The sequence below is a fragment of the Melanostigma gelatinosum genome (assembly GCF_949748355.1).
Source record: "Melanostigma gelatinosum genome assembly, chromosome: 16".
Classification (NCBI taxonomy): Eukaryota; Metazoa; Chordata; class Actinopteri; order Perciformes; family Zoarcidae; genus Melanostigma; species Melanostigma gelatinosum.
Window position 1 is genome coordinate 24,044,855 of NC_136649.1, and position 12,000 is coordinate 24,056,854.

The following is a 12,000-nucleotide window of genomic DNA, read 5'->3' on the forward strand; positions in this document are numbered from 1 at the left end:
GTAAGAGGATTCATGCAACAGGAATACTCTGATCAGCTGCCAGCTTTAAACCTGAACTACTTTCACATTGTGGGCTGTGATGAAACTCGGCTATACAGTAAATACAGAGAGGTGGTTTTTCTTTGTCAGATTATATGAGAAAGAATTGATTATTATGAGAAAGACTGAAGCAGAACGTCAGCGTTCAGGCTGCTGAAGCGGAGAGAAGAAGTGTTTACGTGTATCCGTTACAGAGAATCTGTCCTGATGAAATATTAAACACCGACTAAGTGCTGCTCTGAGACGACCAACGCTGGAGTGATGGGGTGAGACAGACGGAGAGGATGATGGGGTGGGTGGAGATGTATCAGGTTCCTGCACACACACACACACACACACACACACACACACACACACACACACACACACACACACACACACACACACACACACACACACACACACACACACACACACACACACACACACACACCAGCAGGACGGCGAGGGGATGGAATGAGCGCTCAGGAAGCACAAACACAGCATCAGCAACACGCTCAGCTTGCACTGAGCGGGCAGAACAGTACCGGTTATTTCACTACTCGGGGAAACTGGAGAGACGCGTGATGCACAAGAAGTCTATCGCAGCCGACAGCAACAAAAGAACCAGAATCAGTTATTTACACTTCGTCCCGCTCGTGTGACTCCTCTGTCGAGAAACAGACTTCATAACGATCATAATCTTATTACTATGAAAACAAAGAACAATAACTTGAGCTTTGTTCATTTACTACATTGATTCACACTGTATCTGTTATTTTAGTCATTCATTTCTTCATTCATTTATTTATCTGTCCATCTTTTTATCTATTATTTATTCATTCATCTATCTATGTATCTTTCTACCTATTTATGTATCTTTTTAACTATTTATTCATTAATTCATGTATTTATTATTGAACACGTCAATTCCTTCTCTTTAAAATAAAGACTGGATAATAAATCTATAACTTTAACTGGAGGAACAGAAGGTTCAGACTTAGTTGAACTATTAATAGTAGAGAATAGTTCACCCTTTCATATGTTCTGTGTAGTCTGTAACAAGGATGAATCATTCCTGCATGTTCTGAACTCCTCGGGGTGACATTTAACCCACATTGCTCAGTTAGACGCGAGAGAGGAGAACGTTCAGTTAGACGCGAGAGAGGAGAACGTTCAGTTAGACGCGAGAGAGGAGAACGTTCAGTTTGACGCGAGAGAGGATAACGTTCAGTTAGACGCGAGAGGGGAGAACGTTCAGTTAGACGCGAGAGAGGATAACGTTCAGTTAGACGCGAGAGGGGATAACGCTCAGTTAGACGCGAGAGAGGAGAACGCTCAGTTAGACGCGAGAGAGGAGAACGTTCAGTTAGACGCGAGAGAGGAGAATGTTCAGTTCGACGCGAGAGAGGAGAATGTTCAGTTCGACGCGAGAGGGGATAACGCTCAGTTAGACGCGAGAGAGGAGAACGCTCAGTTAGACGCGAGAGAGGAGAACGTTCAGTTAGACGCGAGAGAGGAGAATGTTCAGTTCGACGCGAGAGAGGATAACGTTCAGTTTGACGCGAGAGAGGAGAACGTTCAGTTGGACGTGAGAGAGGAGAATGTTCAGTTCGACGCGAGAGAGGATAACGTTCAGTTTGACGCGAGAGAGGAGAACGTTCAGTTGGACGTGAGAGAGGAGAACGTTCAGTTAGACGCGAGAGAGGAGAATGTTCAGTTCGACGCGAGAGAGGATAACGTTCAGTTTGACGCGAGAGAGGAGAACGTTCAGTTGGACGCGAGAGAGGAGAAAGCTCAGTTGGACGCGAGAGAGGAGAACGTTCAGTTGGACGCGAGAGAGGATAACGTTCAGTTGGACGCGAGAGAGGAGAACGTTCAGTTGGACGCGAGAGAGGAGAACGTTCAGTTCGACGTGAGAGAGGAGAACGTTCAGTTGGACGCGAGAGAGGAGAAAGCTCAGTTGGACGCGAGAGAGGAGAACGTTCAGTTGGACGCGAGAGAGGAGAACGTTCAGTTGGACGCGAGAGAGGAGAACGTTCAGTTGGACGCGAGAGAGGAGAACGTTCAGTTGGACGCGAGAGAGGAGAACGTTCAGTTAGATGTGAGAGAGGAGAATGTTCAGTTGGACGCGAGAGAGGAGAAAGCTCAGTTGGACGCGAGAGAGGAGAACGTTCAGTTGGACGCGAGAGAGGAGAACGTTCAGTTGGACGCGAGAGAGAACGTTCAGTTGGACGCGAGAGAGGAGAACGTTCAGTTGGACGCGAGAGAGAACGTTCAGTTGGATGCGAGAGAGGAGAACGTTCAGTTGGACGCGAGAGGAGAACGTTCAGTTGGACGCGAGAGAGGAGAACGTTCAGTTGGACGCGAGAGAGGAGAACGTCACATCTCTTACTTCTTTATTGCCTTCTTTGATAGTTAGAATAGATTTCATTGTTAAAACTTGTAATCTTTTTACCAAAACACATGAACAGTACAGCAGAAAGGTTTGAACTGGGTTCTTATAGATCACAGATGAAATGCTGAGGCTTACTGACAGTAGAGAGTGAGACGGATACAATAAGACAAATACAACAATTATATTTGAATGAATCTGAATCGTCAAAGAATCTGGTGATTTCTATGATTTATGAGGGGGAGGGGGGTCACGTGACAGGAAGTGGACACACGCGTCACCTCTCGCTCGCTTCATTCGCTCACATTCACGCTCGCATGAACACAGAGCGGCTCGGCAACAAGGCCGCGGATGGGCGGTGTGTGGCGAGGTGTGAGGCATCATGGGTAAACAATGAGCATGAGGCCCGTTAGCCATGCAGCAGCGAGGTCACTACAGTCATCAACACAACATCAGAAACATGCAGCACCTTTTTGGGCTTCACTCCTCGCTGCGTGGTCGGAGGAAAGAAGGGAAGGAAGTGAGGAAGGAAGAGTTTGTCAGAGGCATGCTGGAGGTGAGGGGGGGCTGAGGAGAGTCGGTGGATCAAAGACCTCCATCCAATGAACACATCTCTTCATTCAGCTCGTTCTTACACAAACTGCTCACAGAAAGATCTTAATGAGGAGTTATTATGGTAATGTGTACTATGACAGACATTATTATGCCTTTAATGCTACGTTTGTGTTTTATATAAGTAAACGTCGCCCTCTGCTGGTCACATATGAACACAGAACCTTCAGCTCGGGTTGGATTTGGAAGTTTGTCTAATTTGTTAAACTCACAATTATTATTTGAGATTATCTGAAAGAAAATTGTATTTCATATAAATTTCAGTGTATTTTAATTATGGACGGAGATTCTTCTCCTTTTACAGCCGTATAAAAAAGAAGAGTTAATCTCACGTTTGAAGTATTTAAGTATGTGTATTTTACTCCTTTGTTCTGTAAACTCATACTTCTACATTGCAGATTGTCGGTGTGTCCCTCCTTCAGTGTCAACAACTACTGCACATGTAATGCACTCAGACATGTTCAGTTACTCTCTTTACACTGAAGGAAAACTATTGAGTGAAATAAATGAACTTGATCACCTGTGAACCTGAAAGAGGAAGAACTTCTCTGATAAAGTCTGAACCAGCAGAGCAGGTATGGCAACAGCAACACACAGAGTTTCCTTCAGATAACATAGAGTTTCTGTGTGTGTGTGTGTGTGTGTGTGTGTGTGTGTGTGTGTGTGTGTGTGTGTGTGTGTGTGTGTGTGTGTGTGTGTGTGTGTGTGTGTGTGTGTGTGTGTGTGTGTGCGTGCGCGCTTCGCCATATTTCCTGCAGGTCACTTTGTGTCACAGCGTTATCCGACTCACCAGTTTCGTGGACTTGGACGTCTCCAGGATCTCTGAGGAGATGAAAAAGAGAAACAAAGGAAGTGAGAAACGTAAGCAAATATTATATTATGATCAGTGTTTATCATCTTTAACGAGCTGTAGAGTCCCACAAAGATCCTGCTGCAAACAGATGAAGGCCAACACGCCGTATTGTCCACACGGATACTTTCAGAGACACAGTCGCATGTGGAACATCTGCTTTGTGTTTTGGGTAATCGTGTGTAAAGTGCTACAACAAATACTAGAATATAAAGGTCGTAAAAGAGTCATTTAAATACTAGAAGTAAGCAAAAGAGCCAACACAAGGAGCTGGGAGGAGTTCGGGCCACAGACAAAGAAACGACTGATAATCACTTCAGAAATCTTCTTAATTGAAAAACAGACGAGTCTCTTAAAGACACGAAGCTCAGCTGGAATAAAAATGTGAATAATGGAGATTATACGAGACTGAAGATCTGAACAGCGCTGCTGATAAATCCATCAACAGGACTGAGAGGTGGAACAATGTCAATGTATTTCACATGTTTTATACAGTTTGTTTTTTATTGTTTGATGTTGCAAATCTCCCAATAAAAATAAAAATCACTCAGGTCACGTGATATTTATTCTTTATGTTTTTTTCTAAACTGATGGTCTTTGTTGTAATTCTTTAGATTATTTTCAAACTCCTGTGGTTTGGATTTCAGTTATTTAATTGTTTTTACTGTAAAACACTTTGTAACTTTATTTTGAGAGATACTAAATAAAAAAAACATAGTTGTATTATTATTACAATTATTATTACACTATATTCCTCAGCAGATGATGACGATACGATCAAAAGCTCCCGAACAGCTATTCATGTCACTTGTTATGTCAACTGTTATTATTATGTTGTTATTACTGTGTTGTTATTACTATGTTATTACTGCGTTGTTATTTCTATATTGTTATTACTGCGTTGTTATTTCTATATTGTTATTACTGCGTTGTTATTACTATATTGTTATTACTGTGTTGTTATTACTATATTGTTATTACTGTGTTGTTATTACTGTGTTGTTATTACTATATTGTTATTACTGCATTGTCATTACTGCGTTGTCATTACTGCGTTGTTATTACTATATTGTTATTACTGTGTTGTTATTACTATATTGTTATTACTGTGTTGTTATTACTATATTGTTATTACTGCGTTGTTATTACTATATTGTTATTACTGCGTTGTCATTACTGCGTTGTCATTACTGCGTTGTCATTACTGCGTTGTCATTACTGCGTTGTCATTACTGCGTTGTTATTACTATATTGTTATTACTGCGTTGTCATTACCGCGTTGTCATTACCGCGTTGTCATTACTGCGTTGTTATTACTATATTGTTATTACTGCGTTGTCATTACTGCGTTGTCATTACTGCGTTGTCATTACTGCGTTGTCATTACTGCGTTGTCATTACTGCGTTGTCATTACTGCGTTGTCATTACTGCGTTGTTATTACTGCGTTGTTATTACTATATTGTTATTACTGCGTTGTCATTACTGCGTTGTCATTACTGCGTTGTCATTACTGCGTTGTCATTACTGCGTTGTCATTACTGCGTTGTCATTACTGCGTTGTTATTACTATATTGTTATTACTGCGTTGTCATTACTGCGTTGTCATTACTATATTGTTATTACTGCGTTGTCATTACTGCGTTGTCATTACTGCGTTGTCATTACTGCGTTGTCATTACTGCGTTGTCATTACTGCGTTGTTATTACTATGTTGTTATTACTGCGTTGTCATTACTGCATTGTTATTACTATATTGTTATTACTGCGTTGTCATTACCGCGTTGTCATTACCGCGTTGTCATTACTATATTGTTATTACTGCGTTGTCATTACCGCGTTGTCATTACTGCGTTGTCATTACTATATTGTTATTACTGCGTTGTCATTACTGCGTTGTCATTACTGCGTTGTCATTACTGCGTTGTCATTACTGCGTTGTCATTACTGCGTTGTTATTACTATGTTGTTATTACTGCGTTGTCATTACTGCATTGTTATTACTATATTGTTATTACTGCGTTGTCATTACCGCGTTGTCATTACTGCGTTGTCATTACTGCGTTGTCATTACTGCGTTGTTATTACTATGTTGTTATTACTGCGTTGTCATTACTGCGTTGTTATTACTATATTGTTATTACTGCGTTGTCATTACCGCGTTGTCATTACCGCGTTGTCATTACCGCGTTGTTATTACTATATTGTTATTACTGCGTTGTCATTACTGCGTTGTCATTACTGCGTTGTCATTACTGCGTTGTCATTACTGCGTTGTTATTACTGCGTTGTTATTACTGCGTTGTTATTACTATATTGTTATTACTGCGTTGTCATTACTGCGTTGTCATTACTGCGTTGTCATTACTGCGTTGTCATTACTGCGTTGTCATTACTGCGTTGTTATTACTGTGTTGTTATTACTATGTTGGCGGTTGAAGCTTGAATCTGTTGCTTGATTATTTTGTCTCTCATCTCTTCGTCTAACTTTAAAGAGAGACGTCTGTTAGTCTGAGGCGGGAAGAAGAAGTTGTTCGCTGTCAGCAGGTAGAAAGACGACGTGTTGTAGTTTAGTTCGACATCAACAGAACATCTGCAGAGCTTTAACAGACCGGCAGTGCACACAGAGGGATTCACACCCACAACCTTGTGCAGAGTGGAGGACTTACTCATGAAACCAGAGCCTGTGATGAGAAACTTACCGAAGCACATTTATACTTCAGAGCTTTAGCAGAAACCACGTGAGTTACAGAGGGAGAGCAGGTGGGGTTACACTGCCTTGCTTAAGGGCACGTATACACTCATACATATGGAGACGTGACTGATGTGGTGATGAATCCGAGCTGATAAAAACAAAGTACCCGTAAACTGACAGAAATAACATTGAAGCTGCTCTTAAGATGCAGAAAGACTCGGTTTACTTTACGACCAATCAGGAGGAAGGAGGCAGACGATGTAGAAGGTGTTTAGCATCATCAGCTATCAGACGGATCTACTTCTTCAGATAGCAGCACAAAGACTTTGATGTGGTGATAAAACCTGCAACCCGTCAGTTACCAAAGAGGTGTGAGTTGGACCGCAGTGCCATGAATCAGAGAATACCGTTTTTATTAATGTCACAAGAAGGCGATGAGGACCAAGGACAGACCCATCTGTGTCCTTACCTCGTTTGGGAACCTTGCCGGTGCCGGTGCCGGGCTCAGGCGTCTCCGGAGACGTCGTGTCGGCCCCGTCGTCAACCAGCTGAATCTGAGACGGACAGAAAGCAATAAGAGTTATTTATGTCCTCCAACGACTCAGAGCTGGCAAGGAAGGGAGCCACAAGAAACACCATTTGTTCATGTTCATTCAAATATATATCAGGTGAGCGCTGAGTCTGTACCTGAGCAGCTGGCTCACAGCAGGTAACATCTACTCTCCGTGTTCACTCAATAACTACAAAGGCCTCAAGCAGGAAGCACATCAAATAGATTCCTTCTTCAGTGTCGAGTGATTTGACAGCATGTTCTCTTCGGTGACGTGCGTCGTCTCTTCATCGTGGAATTAAGAAGAATGAATTTGGATGTAACGTCATGTGAGACCGTCCTGCTCTATCTCGGTCTCTCTGTGGTGACCCAGCATTCACAGCTGCATTTCATACTGTCGAGAAGAGTTGAGCTCACGAGAGCTGCCTCGAAAACATGCATACACGATCAGGGGAAAGTCAGGATATAAAAGCACGAAGCGTATACTCAGAAATCAATAGTTAAAGTGTAATCGAAAGATAAGGTTTATGATCATTATATAACGAATGTTTAATGCATAGAGTGATTTAACAAATGTAAAAACCGATTATAATAATGTTCTGTGCAACCGAGTTGAGACGTGAAAAGTGTGTGTATGAAAGGAGTTTTGGGGGAATATGGAACCTTCCAGACACAGTGAGTCAGGAACAGATGTTTTGGGCGTAGGTCGGAAAAACAGACACGCGGCAGCAAAGTCTGTTGCAAGAGATGACTCATAGAAGCAAGAGGAGAACTCCGGTACTTTCCATACATAAGCACACACACATAAGGGTGGGATAAGGATCATGTGATCAGAATAGGTGGGGGGGGAACAGACGGCCCAAATCAAGGATAAAAGGAGACGCTTGCAAGCCCCAAACTGGGATTTCTACACGAGCCGTCCAGACGCTCTGAGAAGAAGATACGGACGATCGCAACTGAAGTATTCGAGGACTTCGTCTCTGTTCACGGAAAGAAGACCGCTGTTCGTGGACAAAGATTGAAAGACGGAGATTTTCCTCTCCCCACTGCTCGACTCTAACAACTGAACAACGGAGGAACACAGCAGCCCTAGAAAGACTTTGTACTGAGTTTTGAGGACGGTTGAACGGACTCCGCTGCAGAGCAGGAGGACCGAGGGTCCGGCCAGACCTTCGCTCCTAACAACTCCAAAAGAACCTTTTCATCGTACCTTTGGAATCCAGCTCCCACCGAGCCGACTCGGCATCTAAAACTAATGAGTGTAATCTAAGAAGAAAATTAACGAATCAAGTGTAGTGACGTTTTATGTGAGCTGTAGCTTAACCCTTGCTAACTCACTAAATATAACCTGCAATAAATATCTAATCTGCATTTAAAGTAAATTTCTCAAGTGCATTTATTTGCTCAAGTAGTAAAAGTTCCTCGTGGCAGTAAAAAGTTAAATCCATTGTATGTCTAACAACTGAGTTCTGTAAGGTTATCCTAGAGACCGAATCCACTTAACAATCCCTTACGGTTTTAGAAGTGATCCTAGCCGTTAAAACCTAACCTGGCATTTACCAAGAGCACGGATCCAGAAGAGGGAAGCTGCCATAACCGACGCGACCGGTAGGAGCGCCCGGGGTCAGGGTGGCCCCTCGACCGAGTGCACTCAGACCGGAGGAAGCAGGGTAGACGTCGGGAGTAACGGCAGTTAGAAGAGCCAGGCGAGTTCCCTCGCAAGAACACCAGCTCGACAATCTTTCAATAGAGAGCTGAGTCAGTAAGTAGCCCCGTATCGGGCCAGAAGTACCCCAGGATCTAACAATACCGACACCGCTGGTTTTAAATGATTCATTACTTCGTTTTACTTTTTACCAGCAGGTAAACCTTACAAACACACGTTCATCAAGTTAACCAAACCTCACAGAAGAAACAGAGTTGAAGTTTGCTTGAGGATCAGAGTGAATTGAGGCCCGATGTGTCTGAGAAGTTTAGCAGCCCTGTGAAGATGTCGAGCTCTGGGAGCGATATAGTGCAGCTGTTTCCCTTGTTGTTTGTCTCGTGGACACACACACACACACTGCTGTCAATGGTTCCACATCATACTACAGGTGGTGAACTGAGCTGATCAACGCTGCAGTGCACCAGCAGAGAGGGAAGAGGAAGACTGCTGGTGGAAAGAGTGCAGGGTTATGAATACTTTAGAAATGTTGTCTGTAGAAGAGCTTTACTTTAACACAACCGTCCACAATGAGAACGCTGCAGGAACTCATTAAATCCCCATCAAACTGAAGCAGTGACAACAAGACAAGTCTCACTACGTTCCTTTCTTTCCCTTGGGATGCATCGTCTCCTCCAGGCCACCGTAGGTGCTGGATGGTGGAGACAATGACATCATCCTCTGCTTTAGATCTCCAGCACGAGACATGATGGGAAAGTAAAGTAAATAACTATTGTTGTCGTTTACCTGCGATTGTCTCACGAATATCCCACGGTTCTCCTCGCAGGTGAAGTAGCGCTTGCCCTGCACGGTGCCGTCGTTCTTGCCCTTGGCCTCGTCCAGGATGACTCCCACCCATTTCCCGGAGGCGAAGAGCGTGTTGCCGATGTAGGCCACCGTGCCCTGCTGCCCCTTCCCAATCACCTCCACCAGGGAGCCCACTTTGACGGGCCGCCCGCCCCCGTCCGAGCTCATCCTGCTGCTGCCGCTGCTGGTGGTCTGAGGTGGGACGAAGAACACACACACTGTTAAAACACACACTCCGTTAAAACACACACACGCCGTTAAAACACACACTCCGTTAAAACACACACGCGCCGTTAAAACACACACTCCGTTAAAACACACACACGCCGTTAAAACACACACACTCCGTTAAAACACACACTCCGTTAAAACACACACGCCGTTAACACACCGTTAAAACACACACACTGTTAAAACACTGCTCACTCCTCTAAATATACATATCAGAAGAGGGAGTTTCTTCTTCTCTGAGGTAATAACCCTGAGTCGTGGGTGTTCACCAGACTGGGAATGAAAGACACTGTCAAGTTGCATTGTGGGTAGTCTAGGATCCCGAGTATTGATGAATACTCGGGATTTAAAGTTGGGACATCCTGGACCCAGTAGCACCAAATGTGACCACAAGTCCCCCGACTTTGAAGCGCAATACTACACGGCTGCAGCAACCCTTCAGGACGGTCTAACCAGGAGACAACCTGCATTCTCTCTAGTGTCCACCAGGGGGCGACTCCTCTGGTTGTATAGAAGTCTATAGAAAATGACTCTACTTCTCTCTTGATTTATTACCTCAGTAAACATTGTAAACATGAGTTTATGTCTCAATCTCTAGTTTCAAGTCTTTTTCAATGCAGCATGATGTTCATTTAGTACATTATGGTCCATTTAGAGTCACACAGACCATAAAGCAGGGGATGCTTTAGGGCGGGGCTACTGTGATTGACAGATTGCTAACAGAGCACCACGTCACTCCTCCGCAGTCCAAATGTGGTCACTTCCGTTCACTGGCTGCAAAAAATCTAAGATGACAAAGTCCAAAAATCAAAGATGGCGACGGCCAAAGTGCCAAACACGAGGCTTCAAGACCCGAGTCCACAAACCAACGTGTGACGTCACGATGTCCACGTCTGATATCTAGTCTACGCTCTGACTCGAAACATTATAAATGGGATTCAACATCCAAAGAATGCTTGTTATTAGGACCATCCTATCACAACTGTGGACATCAGTGCATCCTGAACAATCCATCTTAACTTCGTACTCACGTGACGATAGCAGCTGTCTGGCCATCAGCATTCATGAAACTTCTTTTAACAATCTGCATTTATTGCTCATGCATCACTGACTCAGATTACATGTAACGCTTGAAATCAGTTCCAAACCACAAGATGAGCTCCAACTTGAGTTATAACTTGAGCTCAACTCGATCTACAGACAGTTCTCTTACTGTACGTACTGTACATTTTAACAGCTGATCAAACATTGTGTGGCGTTCAGTTTCTCTCTGAAGCACAATCTAACTCCAACGTGCTTCAACAACTGTCATAAAACAACGAAACAGAGAGTTGTGAGCGGGCTGCTCTGCTCCGGCCACCGGTCTGTAATGAAGCCTTCAGTGTTGTTCGGTCACCGCTCCGACATGTTTCCATGTGCTGAATTATTTAGTGACACTCTGCTCTTAAAGCTCACGCCGACGGTAATGCTTCAACAGCAGATAACAACAGAGACACTCGTCTGCTGCACCGTAACGCCGGCATTGGTATCAGACCTATTGCTACTGAAGAGCTGTCATCACAGGGCTGTAAGAGACGGTCACCACGTCATGCAGGCTGTATCACTAAGTGAGCGTCTCTTCTTGGTAAACAAGGAGGTGTTTCTGTGTGTCTGATGTCATCCGTGACTCAAGAGACAAACAGGAAGTCCTCTGGTGCTCATGGATTGTGTGTCCAGTGTCTTCTGACAACAAAAGGCCCCGATGGTCCGACTGTCGCGCCTCCTCTCCTACTTCAGAGAGCGGAGTCGTCACAGAGCTCTGAACCTGAACATCACAGCAGCAGCGTTGAAGCCGGGGGCGATCTGAGCCCAACAAACTCAGACAGAGCAATGCAGCGCTGAAGGGGATTAGAACCCTTCTGTTCAGAGTAGGAGTCGACTCGGAGATGATGACAGGGTGAAACTAATTGAACAGACACAACAGAAACAATGCCGCAGCGACGAGGACCAACATAGAACAGCACAGACCGGCCCATTCGTCCTCCCTGGGAGGACGAACACCTCGGACTCACTCACCCGGGTGTACGTGCTCCTCCGAGTCTGTGACATATTCCCTGCTCGCCGGTCTGGACTGCAGGAGTGTTATTGGGGAGAGCGTCGGC

At 44.3% G+C, this 12,000-nt stretch overlaps 1 protein-coding gene across 1 annotated transcript in view; it reads right to left on the minus strand.

The window, feature by feature from the left end:
- dctn1b (dynactin 1b) overlaps positions 1–9,814 on the minus strand; it is a 43,969-nt gene extending 34,155 nt beyond the window's left edge. Inside the window, exons 1-4 of the mRNA XM_079286724.1 lie at positions 9,569–9,814; positions 7,039–7,123; positions 3,816–3,847; positions 2,850–2,903 (exon numbers count right to left, since the gene is read on the minus strand). Coding sequence (XP_079142850.1) covers positions 2,850–2,903; positions 3,816–3,847; positions 7,039–7,123; positions 9,569–9,796 — 399 coding nt within the window. The 5' untranslated portion in view covers positions 9,797–9,814. The remainder of the gene's footprint in view (positions 1–2,849; positions 2,904–3,815; positions 3,848–7,038; positions 7,124–9,568) is intronic.
- Between the last annotated feature and the right edge of the window lie 2,186 nt (positions 9,815–12,000).